At 39.7% G+C, this 19,369-nt stretch overlaps 1 protein-coding gene across 5 annotated transcripts in view; it reads right to left on the bottom strand.

Annotated features, from left to right (window-relative positions):
• Window positions 1-105: 105 nt before the first annotated feature.
• slco2b1 (solute carrier organic anion transporter family, member 2B1) overlaps window positions 106-19,369 on the bottom strand; it is a 33,356-nt gene continuing 14,092 nt past the window's right edge. For all 5 annotated transcript variants that reach the window (XM_074671871.1, XM_074671873.1, XM_074671872.1 and 2 more), the window contains 10 exons: window positions 18,147-18,245; window positions 16,131-16,261; window positions 9,222-9,309; window positions 8,776-8,940; window positions 8,480-8,669; window positions 7,232-7,376; window positions 4,656-4,816; window positions 4,010-4,074; window positions 3,088-3,208; window positions 106-2,834 (listed from right to left, as the gene is read on the bottom strand). In XM_074671871.1, coding sequence (XP_074527972.1) covers window positions 2,645-2,834; window positions 3,088-3,208; window positions 4,010-4,074; window positions 4,656-4,816; window positions 7,232-7,376; window positions 8,480-8,669; window positions 8,776-8,940; window positions 9,222-9,309; window positions 16,131-16,261; window positions 18,147-18,245 — 1,355 coding nt within the window. In that variant the 3' untranslated portion in view covers window positions 106-2,644. The remainder of the gene's footprint in view (window positions 2,835-3,087; window positions 3,209-4,009; window positions 4,075-4,655; window positions 4,817-7,231; window positions 7,377-8,479; window positions 8,670-8,775; window positions 8,941-9,221; window positions 9,310-16,130; window positions 16,262-18,146; window positions 18,246-19,369) is intronic.

The raw sequence follows: 19,369 nt of genomic DNA, 5'->3' as shown, positions 1-19,369 counted from the left end.
GGATTTGATACAAAAAGTAAGAAAGAACGCAGATTTTTGTTGTTCTTTTTCTTTATTTTCATAATATAAGATCCCCTTTAACTTGGCACACAAATCTTAAAAAAATAAGATGTATGGTTTTACACTTGAAAATACAAAACATATACATATGTATAATTTCACAGAAAGAAGTTCTGTTCATGTTTACAAAACTTAAACACATTTACATTCACAACTTGGTTGAAGAAAGCATTCAATCATTTCAGATTTCAGTGTTGTGTGTGAACAAATAAAAATGATGTCATGATGCTATGTTTTCATGAACGGTGAACTGAACCGCTTAGTTTTTAACTCATGGAAGGGAATGTGAGAGAAGTTCACTCCTGGGGCAGTGAATGGCTTCTCACAGCCCGAAAGATAAGGGGAGGTGCTGAGAGATGGCGAGTGGTGACGGGAGGTACCGAGAGATGCCAAGCACCGTGATTTACTTTGCTTTATAGCAACAGAAGTCATATCTACTACTACGGCACTCTCTGTGCATTCAGCATGGCTCATCCTGCAGACAATTCACACAATACATATACGTTTTTTCTGTCTGTGATGCTATAACAGCATACAGGGATTCATTTATTTGGGGAATTAGCTTGAGGGGTGTGGATTAAAGCATGTTTGGCTTTACTGAAAAAGAGAACTTGTAGCAAAAAAAAGGAATGTGAAGTACTTTATTTTATGTTCATGAACTAAGTTCAAATTTTTCAAAAATGAATCATAAAAAAGTGACCGGGTTCATTTATATTGGTGTGAATTGAACTTTGAGTTAGCTCCTTTTTTGTGTGAGCTGGCACAACACTGCCAGATTTACAGTTTAGGTGATTAAAACAGCCAAACAGGTAACATACAGCACTGCCTTTCTAATGTCCAGCAGGGGGCGACTCTTGAGGCATTTTCCTATCTTGTATGGACGAGAAAATGTTCCTTCTTCCCAGCTGATTCATTCCCTCAGTAAACATTTTTCTTTGTGAGTTTATGGCCTTACTCCTTAGTCTCAAGTCTTCTTGGACTCAGCATGCATATTTAGTAAAATAACCACAGGCTGGTAGATCCCTGCTTCTGAAAGCTAAGCGAAATCTTGTTCATTGTTGAATTGTTTAATTTTCATAGATGTAAACACATTTTGCCAAAAGTTTGTTTCAAGCTACAGAAAATTCACATCGTCATTAACCTCACAGTAGGAGGGAGTTACAACTTGTGAGAAAAAAGCTAGCAGCAGAGTTAGCCAATGAAAAAATTCACCAAAGTACTCTGAAGGTTTTGCTCCACTGAAATTGTGCAAATAAAACAGGATACTTATTTAAAACGTCCAAATAAAAAGTAATAAAGGAGTGATAAAACATTCACTGAGGCAATAATTGCCTCATTCAATGCAGATAAATGTTACAACAAATAAGGGTCTAATTCGTGAACACCTCTGCGAACACTCCTGCACAGTTGGAATCAAACCAAACATCTGCTGGAAGAAGTTTTGTCATAAATGTTAAAGTATGTTTCACATCTTCAAACAGAAACACTGGTTGATTTCTGTTTTTTTAAATCAGTCTTAAGTGAAAGCTTCCAGGCGTTTCGAGTCCTCTTTGTTTCTCCAGCTTTGTTTCCTTGAGTCAACAAATCTTTTCACAATAAAGCATGGTCAAAAGCAGCACAAGCTAACTGTAGAGTCATATAGGATGACGTTGCCTTGTCTGGTTTCTACAATGGCATCAATCTTTTTTGTGTGGGCTTCGTCTCTTTCTTACTGCCCTCTACTGGTTTGTTGATGTAGTGCAACAACTTTTTTTCCATCCGCCACTGGTCTGATATGTTTTATGTACAGGACTTCAGGTTTTGGTTACAACACAGACGACGATAGGCCATAGAAACATGTACCTCCTTCACAAGACGTTCCTTGGAAGGAAAGATCCCAGGATTACAAGTTCCTGGTTCTGTGGGTGGATAAGTACCTTTTAATAGTATTTAAAATTTAATCCTTCTATGATGGTATCTTAAGTTTTACATTGTACCTAGATGAATGTTACTTTCAGCATGCCAAAATAATATCACATAGATAACCAAACAGAGTTGACTAATTCCAATATATAAAAAAATCCTTTGAAAGGATGCTGTTTTTTCTTTAACTTTTTTGTGTTTCTGTTGGTGTTTTATTGTGTAAACATATGGAAAATGGTCCAAACGCTAAAAATTATTCAGCTTTTCTTCTGGTTACTTAAAGCTTTACAGAAGCATTCAAAACTAAAATCCTGTGAACAGTGTCTTGTGTTTATGGCTTCACAGTTATGGTTAAACAAGCTTCTTTGTTTTCAGCTACAGCTTATCAACAATACAGATATGTCTTATTCGTTATAATATGATAATCTGATAAATGAAAATTTGGCCCCTTAAATGATAGTTGATATGTTCGAGGTTTCCTTTATAATAATCTGTATGTACACATTTTTACTCTGAGTGCAGTGACTCTGTTGTCAGCAGAGTATGTCCAGAGTTGGAAGTGTCTGAGCCTTGTAAATTGGTGGACTACTCCTTTAACTCGAAGGAACTCTGAGCTTTGGTAGCATCATTCTGTCCTCGTCCTCTGTGTCTCTCTGTCCCTGCATCCTCATGTCATCATCCTTCAGGTTTTAACTCCCGTCAGTTCAATTTCTTTGGAGTTTTCAGGTGCTTTCTGCCCGTTGACCAGCTCGTACCCTCCCTTGTGGCTCTGCTCGGACTCCTGATATAGACCCCTCCTGCGCAAGACCACGACCGTCAGCAAGAAGCAGAGCAGCCCCCCACACACAAAGACCGCCTGCAGACCAATGAACCTGCAGAGAACAGTCACATGAGGTTTATCGTGGACGCTGTGGTTTGAAGGTTTGAGGGGCAGGGTAAGGATAAAATTTGAGGGAAACCGAGGACTTACCAGGTTTTAAAAAGAAAGAATTAAATCTGTCGGGACAGGACTCAGTATTTTTTATCTACAACCAGAAAACTTTTTACACTGAAGTCTAGACCCAAAGTTGTGCATGACAAAAAAAGAGATGCCACTCTGGGTGAAAAATGTGTGTAAGAGCTCACCTGTGTCTGAAGCGGTCCAGGTCATAGTAGAGGCAGGAAGTCTGCTTGCCACACTTTTTACCCCACAGGAGGCAGGTGGTGTCAATAACACTGCCATACAATACCGGGCCTGGCATGAATGCTACATAAACACACATTTACAACAGTTGAATAAATCAAGAAAAAACACACTTTTTTCTTTTTCACAGTAACAGATTCCTGATATTTTCAGACTTTTAACTCCTGTGTCACAAACCTGACTGAAAAAGTGAAAAGGAGCAGCTCATATTGCCTCCACATGTGCACAAAACCCCCGATAAGTTCCTGAATTTTTCAGTTATAGCCGCACATGTTGACACAAACCACTTAGGTAATTACCCTGACTTAACAAATTTCTCAAATTTCAGGTTGAGCTGATGTGAATACATACCTGGGGAATTTAGGGAAAAACTTTCATTAATGTGCACTGTCCCTTTAAATAACATTCTAAATAAATAAATGCAAGAAGCACAAGTGCAAAAAGTTCATTAGGAGGGATAATATCATTTGAGAATGTTGTAGATGTCAAAGCTACAGTGTTGAGAACTCCACCTGTTTTTATTGTTTGATTTACAACCAGTTAGCATCACACCAGCTTGTTTGTCTGTTGTTTTGGAGCAGGACTAATTAGATGGATGAGAGCGTATCAGCTTCTATCAGCATATCAGCCACCTTCTGTAGCAGAGGGTCATACATTTACTCTTGCCCAGTGCTCATGTCACAGGGCAGACTTCACGCTGTCATGCATGAAAAAAAAACTTCAGAAAATGTCTGTGACAGGGCTAAAAATGCCTGGAATTTTTCAGGCATGAAAACACAAGATTCATTTATTCATTCATTCATTTATTCATTCACTCATTCATTCATTCAGCTGTACTACAAACACTCTGTGTGGTTGACTCACCGAGCACCCTGAACAGCATGTACTGAACTCCCACTGCAAAGGATTTGTCCTCAGCGGGCACGGTCCTGCAGGAAAGACACAGTCATGATACAATCCAGATATTTTTCCTGGAGCTCCTTCTCTGCCATCTGGAGTTCATTTTAAAGCTCTGCAGCTGTGTGTGAAGGCAGACTCATTATGTGGAATCCTGTCACAAGTATGAGGTGAAAGCGTTACTAACCAACCTGAGACTAGTTTGGAGTTAAAGTGAGAACCAGCGCTCTAATAATATAGAAGCTTATACATTAAAAACTGCAGTTTCCAGGGTCCACTGGAGGCTGGCTACACAACACCACAAACTACATACACACCTATTATGACAGAAGTCCTGCTGTGATCTTTGATCTTTGGAGGAACATTCTGGAATGTCGCATTCCAGAGTTCTAGAGTGCCTCGGAATGTATTAGAGAGACAGTAGCTGAAATTAAGCATGGGGGAAACCTAGCAGACAGCTCAATGGGGACCGACCCACTGCAGGAGACAGACCCTGGTGGACACTCGGGGTGCAGCAGCATTTTATGCATCCCCTGTTTTCAGCCATGTAGATTGTTGCTCAGCTCAAATGATTTTTTTTAAGTACTTCTAAAGTCGAGGTTGTGTGTGTTACCTCAGGATCATCATGTAGGATGGTGTCTGTGAGAAGGAGGCAATGAAAGCTGTGAGGCCGATCAGGACCATGAAGGGAAGGAGGAGGTGGGAACATCCGCTGCCACACGTCCCCGGTAAGGCGTAACCAAAATCCTTCACACAGCGACAGCCCGTGTAGTTCTGCACAAACACACAAACTTTTAACCTCCTGCTTACTCAGCACAGGGTGTTCTCTGAGGGTGGTGCTATGGGGCAAATCTTTTTGTTGGAAACGTAAAAAAAAAACAGCATTTTTGTACTTGGGGGTTCTGTTCTCTGAAAGTTTACTGTTTCTTGGGAAGCTGCGTAATGCTTCAGTCAGAGAGGGGGCCAGATTAGGGAGTTAAAACAAAGCCAAGAGGGATAAATAGTTTGTGTCAGGGAACATCTGGAACTCGTCTGATTTTTACTTTCACTTTCAGTCGTAGAAATGTGGAATTATCACACAAATGAACAAATGAGTTATAATAACTGAGGGGAAGCCACACTTTACAGAGAAATGCTTCTAGCATTAAAACTTTTCTCAAGATGAAGACACGTGCTGTGGATTTTCTTGTTGATGTAAACCGTTAGCAGACAGGTCTGGTTTCTGGTTGACATGTCTGGACCATTTCTCTTGAAAATGAAAGCATATTGGTTTGTTTCTCAAATACCAGTGCAGTACATCATGACTTTTATCGCGAAATATCTGAGGATAAATCAATTAGGCTTTAGTTTTGATGCAGGTCCTATAAAGTCATTTTTATTGAAATTATTGCTCCTTTTGGGGAATTATTAGGTTTTAAAAAGGTTGTTGTGTCTGCATCACTATGCAATACTTCACTTGACACTAGTAGGCAGTGTGGTGTCTAGAATTGCCTGAGTTTATCTGGTTTAGAGGGTCCAGGAACTTGAACCCTCCTCCTATCCTCAAACATTGGTAACACATTTTTTCTTTTGAAGTCAAGGTAACCCCAGAAAATGATTTACATTAAGTTGTTGACCAAGTTTATTGATCACATTAATGGTCACAAGAGTATGAACCCAATTAATTTTGGTCATTATGTGACCTTTCGAGTAGCGCCACCACCAGGATAAACTTTCGGTTCTAGAATTGTTGTTGATGATGTTAAAAATGTATTTGTTTCTTTCTTTTAACCTCATTTTTTTGTGGTTGGTCATACTCACCTCTGACCCCACTTAAATTAAGAAAAGTGATGAAATATAAAGGTAAATAATTCAGATAAGTTTAGGTCCCTGAAAAAAAACTTTCCCCAGAACTTAACTGTTCCTGCTGCCGTTTGTTGATCTGTGTTTTCACCACAGACCAGTGACCCGGAAATATGATGCAAAACAGCACTAGGTCAGTAGAGGGCAGTAAGACAGCTATAGTGTCCGTTAAATCATACCTGTGCAGGTGTCTCAGGTTTTATTTTTCTTATCTGTCTGTGAGGGTATAATCATAAAAAGTTTTGATGGACTCGTTCAGGGCTTTGATTTAAGACCTGGAGTGGGTGGGGCTTAACAACCACAGCGAGCAGGTTAGAAAAACACATACTGCTATTTTTTGGTGTTTCCACCACAAGATGACATAATGGTTTTCACTGTGACATTCATAAATATGATATAATATCCAAAAACTGAGAAAGTGAGGAGCTGGAGTTTTGCTCTGTGAATCTTAATTTTGTGCTGTTTGTAGTTTACTTAGGGAACAACAGAATCCATCCATGAAACATCATCTGTTTCCTCTTGACACAGCTCAGTCTATGAAGTTTAGTCTTTATTGTTTTATTGTGCAGTTGATTTATGACAGATGGGATTCAGATTTCTGCCCTCGGTGATTTAAATATGCACAAACGGCGACAGCACACAGGGATGCTATTTGTGGTGTGTGGTGTGAAACAGACGTATGGGAGTAAGTCTTCTCATGAATCGAGCCCACTGTGTTTAAAAAAATCAGACTTCATACTGTTTAAGGCTCAGGAGATAAATCAGTGTTGTGTTCAGTGACAGGAACCAATCAGCTCCTGTTATTTCAGCGCTCATGGTTGGTGGTAAAGGGGATGATATCACAGTGTTTCTTTCACAGCTGCTCAGCCTGTTCATCTGCTCTTTTGGGGCTTTTCAGATATAATCTTCCTCTCACTGTCTCACCCACAATCACACCCTGTCCCTGAATTTATTCACATTCCAGTTTCCCCCCAGCTTCTATTTATGTGTCAGTGGTCTTAAGTGAAAACAGCCAGCGTTAAAGACCTAAAGACCAGAGAGAAGCCAACTTCAACAATCTCCCCAGCCCTGAACTGGACTACTGACACTGAGAGTTTCACACGGAAAGCATGAAACTGAGAGGAGCGGTCGTTTGAGCTTCTTAGCTTCGTGTTGTTACAGTCTTATCATAAAAGCCACTTTGAACTCCTTCATGTTCAGGTAACCTGTAGGCTGAGGTCTCAAACAGGCCAGAGGTTGTGGCAGAATTTTGAGAGTGGAAAGAAGTAAAGGCGTTGCTATCAGATTACAGTGTTTCCTTTAAAAACAAACGTGTTTATCGTAGACCAAACTGGTCAGAATACTTACACTTGTTTTATTGTTGGTATCCATCTCTACAGCAGTGCACCCAGCGTGGCACGGAGACCTGAACTCTACACGGTCTGAACCACACACCGGGTTGAAGGCCTCCTGAGGACACCGACAGCTGGCGCTGCAGGACAAGGCTTCAGAGCTGAAAACACAAAGACAAGTTCAGACTTTTAATACTTCAGAAAGAGTTCTCAGTGCCCATTTGACTCACTTTAAGCTCAAATAAAGTTTGAAATGAGTTCCTAATAAAATCAGTTCCCTTCATAATAAAGTAGTTCCCTGTAAGTGATGAAACCAGTTCATCACTGTGAACTATGTTTTGAAATTAGTTCCTCATGTTTGTGAAATCTCTTTCCTCTATGTTTGGCACGAGTTCTCTGAGGTTAAAAGAAATACAATAATAAAAAGTTACTCGCTATTGATTGGTATTAATACTGATTGGTATAAATACTTCCCTGTGAAATTAGTCCCTAGGTAATCGTCCCCTGTTACTTAACCTGTTGGTTGTGAAAGTAGTTTTCTCCTTTAGAGAGTTAGTTTTTTTCATTAATAAAATCAGTTCCAGATTAGTGGAGACTAAGTTCCACAAAAAACGTTGGACATATTCCCTTTAAGTAGCGGTACTAGTACCAAGTTCAGTTCCCTTCAGAGATTGGAACAACTTCCCTGATAGTTGTGAAATTTGTTCCCTCTTGGAGTTGTTATAAATTGTCTCTTAGCGGTGATATCACTTGCCTTTGTTTCAATTACTTCCTTGTTTTGGGGAAAAATAGGTTCCTGCTATTAGTGGCATTAGTTCAGTATTATTCATAAAAAAGTTCCCTGTTGCATGTGAACTGTTTAATATTGGAGCATAAATCAGTTGTTAAATTGGATCCCTGTGAAGGGTAAAATGAGTCCCTGATATGAAGGTAGGTATGTTCCCTTTGGGTGCTGGTTTCAGTGGTGTACTCAGTTCCCTTAAGGGGATAGAATATGTTCCTGATAGTGGTATCACCTGCCTGTCTTTTATTTGATTAGTTCTCCTTTCATGATACAGTTAGTTCCCTGTTAGCAGTGTGCTTAGCCCTGCTGTTATTGGTGACATAAGTTTCCTGCTTGTGTGATGTTGTTGATGGAAATAGTTCCCCTTGGGGTAAAGAAAGTTCCCTAATGGTGATTATTATCTGGCTTAAAATCAGTGTTTTTATTAGTCCTCCGTGTCCATGCAGCTTGTGAACCTGGGTAAAGTAAAGTTCCTGATACCTTGGTGGGAAGACGCCAGCGACATGCTGTGTTGGGCAGCCGATGAGCAGCAGCGGCGCTGCACAGAGCAGACCGAGCAGGATGGCAGCTGTGCACAACTTTCCAGCACTGCTGACCGACAGATTCAACCTTCGCATCAGAAATCCACCCATGACGGTACCCAGCACTGCCAGAGGGATACAGATTCCTCCTGGAAGACACAAACAAGGAGGACTTTGACTTCCTGTTCGGCCACAGCTTCAGTTTGATTTTAAACCTTTTATGAAACATCCTCTGAGCTTGGTTTACTCTCTTACCAATCATCATGGTGGAAAACGGGACCGTCTGGCTGAACTGTTTCTCAATAAACTTGGCCATGAAGGTGGCAAGTCCAGCCAGCAGCGCAGCCAGGTTAACCTGCGCCAGAACCACCAGTAGGTAAACTGGGGCCCGCAGGGTCCGCAAGGCAATACGGGGAAAGCCTGGAGAACAGAGGGGAAGAGTAGTAAAGCCAAGAAGAGGTTTTTCCTTGTGTTCCTTGTGAAATATGAGAGCCCTAATTTCAGAGTTGGATATCTTACAACTTTTAATTGAAATCAAAATTGGGGGGAATTTAAACTCTGAACGCCAAACTTCAGTCTTGCTTTAAGTTTGCTCTGATGGTGTTAATCTTGTCACAGTGACCCCTGTTCACTGACCTCAAGTTGCCCCTTCTGCTGTCTCATCAGACTGGAAATGGAAGCTGTTGAATAGAGACTCTTACTTTTGAGGAACTGAAGGAGAGAGAGTTCCTGGGATGGGTTTTTCTGCTGCTGCTCGCTGTCTGGCATGGACTCATCGTCTGCATCGTCCTAGACAGATACAGAAGCAGAACATCACGTGCTGGCTCTAGAGGTTTCAAAACATCCTCAGTTTGCAGACCAAGCTGGATTTAGAGAGGCTGCCAAGGCTCAGCATGTTCAACAAGTTTACATTCATGGTTTCAGTGTACCATGTTGTGCTGTGGCACGTGGCATGGCATGTGCCATGAGCTCTCTGATTTATTATCTGTTGTTGCTGCAGATCCAGGAATGTGGGGTTGGTAAAAACATGTTGCTCACATTGACAAGATACAACCAGTAGTCAGATCAAACCCCCTCTAACTGAATTAGATTTGATATGAGGATCAGTAAACACAGGTATGGTGTAATCTTCTAATCATTGTAGTGGTCTGAGCAGTGAACGGTTATCAGACTTGCACTTTGTTGATTGAGACTCCTGATATGATTTTGGCTACAAACTTGGAGCCTAGGCCAGAAATAGCAATCCGTTTATCAGTCCATCTACATTCCTACACAAACCTGAGGACAGGGCTGAGAGTGACAGACAACCATGACCTAAGGGGCCCAAGGCATAAGCAAACTAAGTGCAGGCTTAGGACCCTGCAGCCACAAGGCCCTTAGAGCAATCACCAAAACAAAAGTACATTTTTTTTGCATGTATGGGTGATGATTACTATATGATCAATGATATATTATTGTACAAAAACACAACTCCATGTCAACAGAGTGCTGCTGATGATGTAGGCCTAGTGATTCTTACCCCTTTATCCTTTAGGGGAGAAGGGAAGGAAAGGGAAAAAATGCCAAGATAAAAGTTTTTTTGCATGTTGGAATGTTTATCAAAGAGTTTTTGGAAGCCATTAACAGCAAATTAGCTTAGTTAAAAATGAGAAAAAACAATCTTTTAGCTGGCGTGTAAAATAGCTTTATATTCATTTGTGTAATACTATGAATAGAAACAGAGAGGCCTAAATCAAATTTTGCTTCGGGCCCCATGGAGCCTTGGACCAGCTCTGCCTGAGAGCTTTCTTCCTTCCATCAAGTGGTGGAAATATCAAGTTCTGATGTCATTTGATTGATTTTGGTGACATTCTATTTCTTTGATCTCATTGTATGCCTAATATCCAGAAGCAAGAGACTCCTTTTATTCTTCATCAATACTGCCTGATATTCAATTATTGAAACATGGGGTGCATCTCAATGCGTTAATTTCGTGCCTCCTCCATCCTATCTCCTCCGACGCACCGGAAGAACTTTCTTAGTCCCAATTTTAAAGACTGTCCCAAAGCGATATTTGTGCTCAGAGGAGAGAGGAGAGAGGATGGAGGAGACTGATCGGAGGTGCTATGATAGAGGAAACACAAGAGCTAGTTTTGCGGAAGTCTTTACACTGACAGACACGCCCCCATATGGAATATCACTCTCTGATTGGACGCTGCAGCAGCTCAGACTTTACATGAAACTTCACAAACACAACAGAGTTTGATAAGAGAGAAGCTGAGGACAGGTACAGAGGATCGTTCAGAAACTGATCATAAATCTGGTAATAAAGTATTTGCTGTGAGTTTAAAGCACAAAACACTGAACACAACATTATCAAATAAATATAACGGAGGATTAATACTGAAATCTAATAAATAATATCTTCCTGAAACACAATAAACAAGGTTATATTAATACATTTCAGAGTTCACGTTCAGATGCACTTTAGATAAAGGCTAAATAATTCATAAATAATCGAACAATTGTGCATTTTACCGGTAAAGTGACCCTCAAGCTTCTAAACAGCACACAGAATAAACAGAGATCAGGTTTTCTTCATGGTAACATGTTTGTTAAACTGGTTAAAGGAACAGACAAAGCTCTGTTACTGTTTTATGTTTGATCTGAGTTATTACAGTGCACATGTGCAGACACACAAACAGCTGTTAGATGTTAGATGTTTATCACTGAAACACGTCACTTCATGTGACGCTCCAGAGGAGAGGACGTCCCATTGCTCTAAAACCGAATCTCCTCAATCCTCTCTCCTCTCCTCATTTCCTCTCGTCTCTCCCAGCATCTCTGATGGGAGGGACTAAGATGCAAGTGAACAACACAAGTGGAGGAAGGAAGGATGGAACTTTATCGCTTTGAGAAGCACCCATGGTCTCATTTAGAGTCACACAGTCCTGGAAACAAGGGAGGAGTCAGACGGGACACCTGTGTGACATGGTAAATGTGTTGCTCAGGGCTCTGTTGAAGTTTGAGATCCTCTTTTGTTCCTTATCTAGGATAACATTCTGTTTCGAGAGGGGCCATTTACTTGACAACTGTTTTAGGGTGAAACAAAAGTTTCGGCCTCAGGTTTACAGGGAAACAATGTTTTAGCCGACCTATGAAAACGTTTAAAATGGCCTCCAGAGTGTAACTTTTTGCCCCAGGTCTCCTGCTCCTGTCCTTCCCTTGTTATATATCACTGTCTTTTTTATGTTTCTTGGACGGGATGATACTGAAATGTAATTTTGTTTCTCTAAAACATGAGCAACAATGAATAAAGCTATCAGCAGCAGCAGCACATATCATATATGGTGTTCATTTAGCTTCTTAAAGCCACTCTAAAGACTGATGGTCGGCATTATTTCAACTACCTACATGTTTATACACATTATGGTTAAAATGAACAAAAAGATGAATGACACAATTTTTCAAAAAGTGATGTCAAAGTATAAGAGCTCTCCCCTCTGATTGTCTGCTATATAGTTCATGAAGGAAACCTATTGGCTACATAAGCTAACGACATGTCCTCAATGTTCCAGAGGAAACTTTGGCCTCACTTTTGCACAACAGAGGGCGACACCATCCATCTTTAAATACAGTAAATGTGTGAAACAAGCTGCTGTTGATGTTATTTTTCTAATGTCCCCCAGAGAGAGCATGCTGGGAGCGCTCTGCAAAAACGTGGATGGTTCTTATGGACATAAAACACACAATGAGTTATAAGGTGGTTTCTGTTATTTATGCATAGATCTGTTTCTGAGCAGCACAGAAATATTCAGGCTGTGGAGAAGATACTGAGCTGTCACAATAAAACCAGTAACCATCAGAGAAATGAAGCATCTGGTGCCAGCTGATTGCTCAACTCAACGCTCTATCAGCTCTGCATTCAAACACACAGCAGCCAAAGTACACAGAGTCAAAGTCCAACAAGTGAGGCCTCGGAAGTACTTTCGATTTTAGAATTCCTTATATAAGAGACATTTACACCATCACAGAGGACGCCTCAGGGCTTTTTTGATTCCTATAGAGCATGTCACGTCTCACTGTTAAACATTTACAGAAAGAAACATAATTAAATTTGATGGATGATCTGTAAATCTGCTTCGGTAAAAACCTGATCACAGAAACCATAAAGGGCATCAACAAACTGAAACCATCAACACGATACAGTCCTATGACTGAATGTGACACAGTAAGACAAAATGTCAAATGATTTAACACTACGGAGGAAAATTCAACACAATACAATTTGATAAGAGAGAATGTGATTCAGTAAGCTACAAGATACCATCAATGATTTGGTACGATGCATTGTGATACAATATGATAAAATCTGATAGAATAGCAAACGATTTGTTGTGATACAATTTGACACAATACGATTGAATGCATTGTGATATCAAACTATTCTATAAGATAATTAGATAAGATAAAATATGATATGATACGAAAGAATTAGATTAGATACAATTTAATACGCTCGGACTTGATGCATTATCAGGGGCGTATTTAGCTGTTTGGGGGCCCAAGGCAAACCCAGTCAATGGGGCCCTCCATCTTCCTCAGAGCTAGACTTGCCTTCCCTGGGTCCACTGTCTCTTTCCGAGAATCAAGGTATGAGACAGTGCTAATCTTCTACATGGTAATTTAACGCAACTAAATGCATTTCCTCAAGTTCTGTACTTTAGTTTGATTTAGAAAAAAGTGACATAATTTAGTCCACTTTGTCCTGGATTTGAAATCTTTTATGGTCAATTGACAGCTTATTTGTCCCACGGTGGGGAATTTACAGAGTAACAGTAACAAACAAGAAAGTATGACGTGAAAAACATTACAATAGGTAAATATTGAAAAAATAATTTAGTAAAGAAAAAATATGTAAATATCAAGCACAACATAAAACTGGAAAAAAATCTACTGACAGAGGTGTATTTACAGTTACCATACTTTTTGGTGCTATTATTTTAAAGTTAATGTATTCTTATTTGACCCCCTGTCCAGTGAATTATGTATCCAAAAAAGAGATTTTATGCGATAATGTTTATCACCAACTCAAAAAGTTTGATTTTCAGAAAATTATCCTATTTCCTGGGCTAGATAAAGTTCTTCAAATCCTAAAAGTCTTATATGTTTGTCTCAGATCTCAGAGCAACATTGTATTTCCTACTTGGTTGAAAATAAGAAGAAATGGGTGGGGGGGGGGGGGGGGGGGGGGGGGTTTACCACTTTCTTCCTGAATCAAATTTTCAGATGTGTTGTAACATGGAATAGCCCATTGAATAAGAAGGGAGGGGGAGTACCCAAAACGATCATTAAAGATTGAGCCTTTTGGTGGATTTTTTTAAGCATGTGAAGTAAGATTTAGAAATACAGAAATGCTTTCAATTGAAGAGAACTTCATAAATCAGTTTTTAAGAGATGCTTGAGGGCCCCTGGGAATCTTGGGGCCCCAGGCAACTGCCTGCGTTTGCCTGATTGTAGCTACGCCCCTGTGCATTATGATACGATACAATTAGTTGTAAGAGGATAGAACAAGATGTTATAGAATATGGTGAATTAGGAAACAATACAACAGAATATATACATTAATTTGCGGCACACTATGATACCAAACAATTAGATTAGATACAATTAGATATAATACGATTCAATTAATTGTCATACGATACGATAAGACACAGTTTAATTTAACAGGTTACTGTAAGTTAGATATGATACGACACAAGATAGGAAACAACACGGCGCAACACAAAAACTACACTACACAACACCATACAACACTACCACAAAGGATTAGGACCACATTGGAGAAAAAAAGTAAATTCACTAGAATAATGTCATAAATTTATGAGAATAAAGTCAAGAAAGCCCCCGCATCAGTGTGGTCCCCCAAATTCATGACATAAAAAGTAAATAACTAAATAAACACTTTGGTGTGGTGGTCTGTCTGTAGTTGTTTATTTTTCTGACATACTGAAAGTAAAACACCCTTCCTGTTGGGTCTGATATCTGCAGTTTAAAAACAGAAAGTGCTGAAGTTAGTCTGCAGGGAGCTGTTTCAGGAACGCTGTTGAGCAATTGTTTGGCCTCATTTACCTACCGTTTCTTCAACTTAGTGTCAGAGTTAACCGCCTGAAACACATTCCTGTTAGGACTCGTCAGGGCTATGGGAAACAGTTTGAGAGCGTGGCTTCAAACTGCAGCCTGTCAACCTTATCATTGTGGTTTGTTTATTTCATCTCATGTGTCTTGTTTTGACATGATGGGACATTAAAAATAAAAGTATTGCATCAGTTTTTCTCACCCTGGTTTGAAACTGCTTGCATTCAGCAAAAGAGACCTTTAGGTTCCACTCCAGCTCTGTTCAGCTGCAAAGTATGACTGATAAACAAACCTGCCCAACAAACCTTCGTTAACAGCGTCTACATTGATCTTAGAAAGGTTAAAGCATTTGGATTGTTGGCATCATCACAGTGAGACACCAAACGAGGTCAAACTGCAGAAAGCTGCAGAGCAGGTGAAGGTCATGTTGATGCTATGAGTCAGCTGTAATACTTTCTTAATGACTTGGTGTTGTCACCTTTTGCTTTCTGTGCCACATTTTCTCAGTCATGCTATGATGTGGCACTAAAATAATCAATGATCTTCATCTGAATTTATCTCAAATATTTTCTCCAAAGATTTGGAGTTCCCTTCAAACATTGGATTTTGAACGTCACAAACAAGCCCTCTTGTCTCGTCTTCAGCTCTGAAGTTTTATAATCTCAATCTTTAACGGTTGTCACATAGGTCAGAGTGATAAGAGGAGCCATCATCTCACAGACCGCTGATATAAAGAGATTGAATTAAGCAATAACATCACTAAAACTCATTGGAGGGTTCAGAATCTGTAATGATTGATTTCTCTTCTGAGCGAAGCGGTAAAATCTGACGATCAGTTTCTGAGTTATGAAGCGCCAAAAATAACCAAAGGGTACTTTACAGAGAGATGTCTAGACAGAGGTCTTTTTTAAGTGCTTACAGAAACACTACTTACAGAGATGTCAGAATCACTCAGTTTACAGAGGTAAAGGTGACTCAGTGCACCAAAGGCAAAAATGAAGACACTTCTGAAATGTGAAATTTGCACTAATGTACATTTTTACTGTTGGATCTTAAGAAGGTTGTAAGTGGAGTTCAAAATACAAAAATTAGAAATGAGTGTGAGACCAAAAAAAAAAAAAAAAAGGAGAAAGCAATTTATTGTAAACAACAGTTAAAGTGAAATAGTCTGTTCATCAGCTTAAAACCCTTTTGAGATCCAGCAATGCCAATTGTAAATTTGTGCAGTTTTTCAACGGGTCTTTAAATGTTGAGTGACTGTATCAGTGGTTGAAGTTTGTAAAAATGATTGAAATCTCATCTGCAGAGGTGGATCGACAAAGGGTCGAGCTGAACGACGCCCTCCATTGGTAAAATATGTGCAATAATAAGTACAATAAGACTAGTCAATCAGATGATGAATTAGAAACAGGAAATGACGGTTTAGCCTGAATAACTCCGCCCACATGACCCAGAAACAGACATGTCTATGGCTTGGTCTGTTGGCTCACCTCTTTGGGCATGTTCCTGGGAAAGAAGAGGTAAGGCAGCGCGGTGAGGAAGAGGAGGCAGGACGCCACGAGGAAGCCAAGCCACCAAGCTCCCACCCAACGCAGGTCCTTGTGGTTCAACTCGATCTGGTCTGTAAACACAGCAGAGGAAGAGTTGACCATGAAGCGTGACTTCAGCACTTTGGTAGAGTTTCACTGTCACGCCAAGGGTTCACTCCTCATTCATCAAAATCAGTCACACCAAACATTTTAAGATCATAATAACTCCATCACGTGCTCCACACAAGACACACAGGTGTGTGCAGTTAAACCTGCACAGCTCTCTGGGAACTTTTTAACCCTTTGTGTCCACTTTTAACTTTAGGTTTATGGGGAAACAAAACGTGCAAGGAGGTCTTGATCTCTGCAGAAACAGCAGCAAATAAAACAAAATGTTCAGCAAGTATTTATGAGTCATAACACAGAGCAATGAGCAACTGGTTCAGCAGTAAAATACTGGTTTATTACCAGAACAAGCTCACAGGGAGGTACGACTCAAGTTCTTTACAGACACCACAGACCTCCAGGGATTTAGAGCAACCACACACACACACACACACACACACACACACACACACACACACACACACACACACACACACACACACACACACACACACACACACACACTGTGAGGTTTACATAAGGAGACAAACACAAGACCTGTATATACAGCCACGTCCACTTAAATACACATATTATACATGCATGCTTTCACACATACAGTGCAAAGACCTTTGGTCACACACACACACACACACACACACACACACACACACACACACACACACACACACACACACACACACACACAAACACACACACACACACACACACACACACACACACACACACACACACACACACACACACACACACACACACACACAGTGAGTCCCACAGTCACTCTACATTTCATTCACACACCCTTGGAAGCTAAAGAGGAAGTGAATTGTTCTAACAAGCCTTCACTGAAAGCACAAATCTTTTAATCTCAGTGGCTTCAAACCAACAGACGTCATCAAACTGTCACAGAGCCCAAACCTGAGTCACCTGCTGAAATATCGACAGAGACTGGGAACAAACTTTCACCTTCTGCTTGGGATATTTTGAATATTAAGACTTACTGAGTTTTACGCATCCATTTAAAAGTGTGAAGATAGCTGCAATAAGCAATATTCAATGCATATTAGGTGTGGCATCGAACTCAAACAGATCTAATTTATTGGACCAAAATGGGTCACAAACTTTTTAATTAGCAATGTAATCTTTGAATTTTGCCTTTGATCTCAAAATTCTATCTTTGCTCTTAAATACGGCATTCTTTGATCAAAGGCAAATTTAAAAAAAAAAATCAGTTGCTTACTCCATCTTCCATATTAAGGCCATAATTGACAACAATGTAACCGGTGAGGCAGCACTGTGTGCACTTGATTAGAGGTAAAACATTCAAAGGAAATGTAACAAACACCAATACAAGAGTACTGTAAATGTCTGCCTTAAACACACATCCCAATTTTTTCTGGACCCATTTCAGGGAGCAATGATGTTTTATCAGTAAGGCTGAGTTTAGTTCTGGATGGCGTCAAGGATGTGCAAGTATGTCAATTAATCTAATAACTTCACTTCACCAGATGTTCAAAAGGTCTAAGGGAGTGGAGATCTCTAAGAGCTTCTCTGTCACAATAAATACATTAAAAAAAACAGCCTGAGCCTGTTGCTTCTTTGTTAATTTAACTCTGTGTCAGCCATCTGTCTTCCTAGCTGCTGCTCTCTGCTCTGTCTAAGGCTGTGACAGAGGGTATGATGAGCATTCATCAGCTTTAACACTGAAACAAACAGAAATCCTGCTGAGGTCAAGTGGCTGCAGGAAGTCCTCCCGTCTCTTTCACAATAAGAGTTATTAATGAGCCTGACAGGAGGTTAGTACAGTGTCTCAGTCCAGCTGAGAATCATCAGCGCTTTGTGTCTCCTCACCTTTGGATAACTTGTCAAAGTCGACGTAAAAGCGCAGCATGAATGATCCAGTGATGAAGCCGAAGGCCGGTCCAATTGAGGTCACAGCCAGGAGGATCCCTGAAAGGACAGGAAAAACTTAGAACAACAACAACAACAACAACAGAGATGAGGAGAGGTTTGTGTCCTTTTGCTCTCTTCTCTCCTGTCTCAAAGTGAATTATCATGAATAACGTTAATGATAACAACAACACATATATTACTAAATATTTATTAGTGTTTTTATCTTTTTTTGCTGGTAAGTGTGCTTTTTAGGTATTTACAGTAAATGTTGAAGATAAAATGAAGATGTTAAAGCTTATGTCCGACCTACTGTTTACGACCAGAATTTTAGAAAGTCACTGGAACTTTGAAATGTTTTTGAAATACTGGAGTCATACACCGGTATGAATACTGAGAATTTGGGAACGTTTTGAAAGTTTTAGAATTCTGCTGTGATTCTGGAATGTTTTTGTAGTCCAAGAGGGTTATTAAAATTCTAAAATGTTATTGGAATTCTGGAATGTTACTCAAACTTTATTTAAGTGTTGCTGGAATTCTAACATCTAACATATTACAGGAGACCTGAAATTCTAGAATATTCACAGCATTCTGGAATGGTACCAAGATTCTTAAAATTTCTGAAATTCAAGGATTGTTTGGGGATTCTGGAGTGTTCCTGGAATTTTAGAAAGTTACCAAAATTCTGGAATCTTAAAGGAATATTGGGATGTTATTGGATTTCTTGGAATGTTATTGAAATTCTAGAATGTTACTAAACTTTTAATTAAGCATTGCTGGAATTCTGTAATGTTAACCATATTCTGCAATGCAACTGGAATTCTAGGATTGTTTGCAGTGTTTCTGGAATTCTAGAATGATACCACTGTTGATACCACTATTCTGGAATGGTAAAGGAACACTGGAATGTTACGTGAATTCTAGAACTTAAATGTGATTCTGGAATGTTTGAAGAGTTCTGGAATTTTACCAAAACCAAGAATGTTGTTGGGATCCCAGAATGTTACTCAAAATTGAAAGTGTTCCTGAAATTCTGAAATGTTACAGGGATATTGGGAATCCAGAATGTTCTTGAAGGTTTAGAGTGTTTTCAAAATTTTTGAACTCTACAAAAATTTTAGAATTTTACAGAAATGTTTCAGTGCAACAGGAATTACACAATGCTAGTAGCAGTCGGGAATGCT

The sequence above is a fragment of the Halichoeres trimaculatus genome, unplaced genomic scaffold (assembly GCF_033239565.1).
Source record: "Halichoeres trimaculatus isolate MK-OKI-2021-1 unplaced genomic scaffold, fHalTri1.1 fHalTri1_scaffold_6, whole genome shotgun sequence".
NCBI classification, from domain to species: domain Eukaryota; kingdom Metazoa; phylum Chordata; class Actinopteri; order Labriformes; family Labridae; genus Halichoeres; species Halichoeres trimaculatus.
The sequence above is the reverse complement of the archived record's forward strand: the minus strand, read 5'-3'. Positions and strand labels throughout refer to the sequence as shown.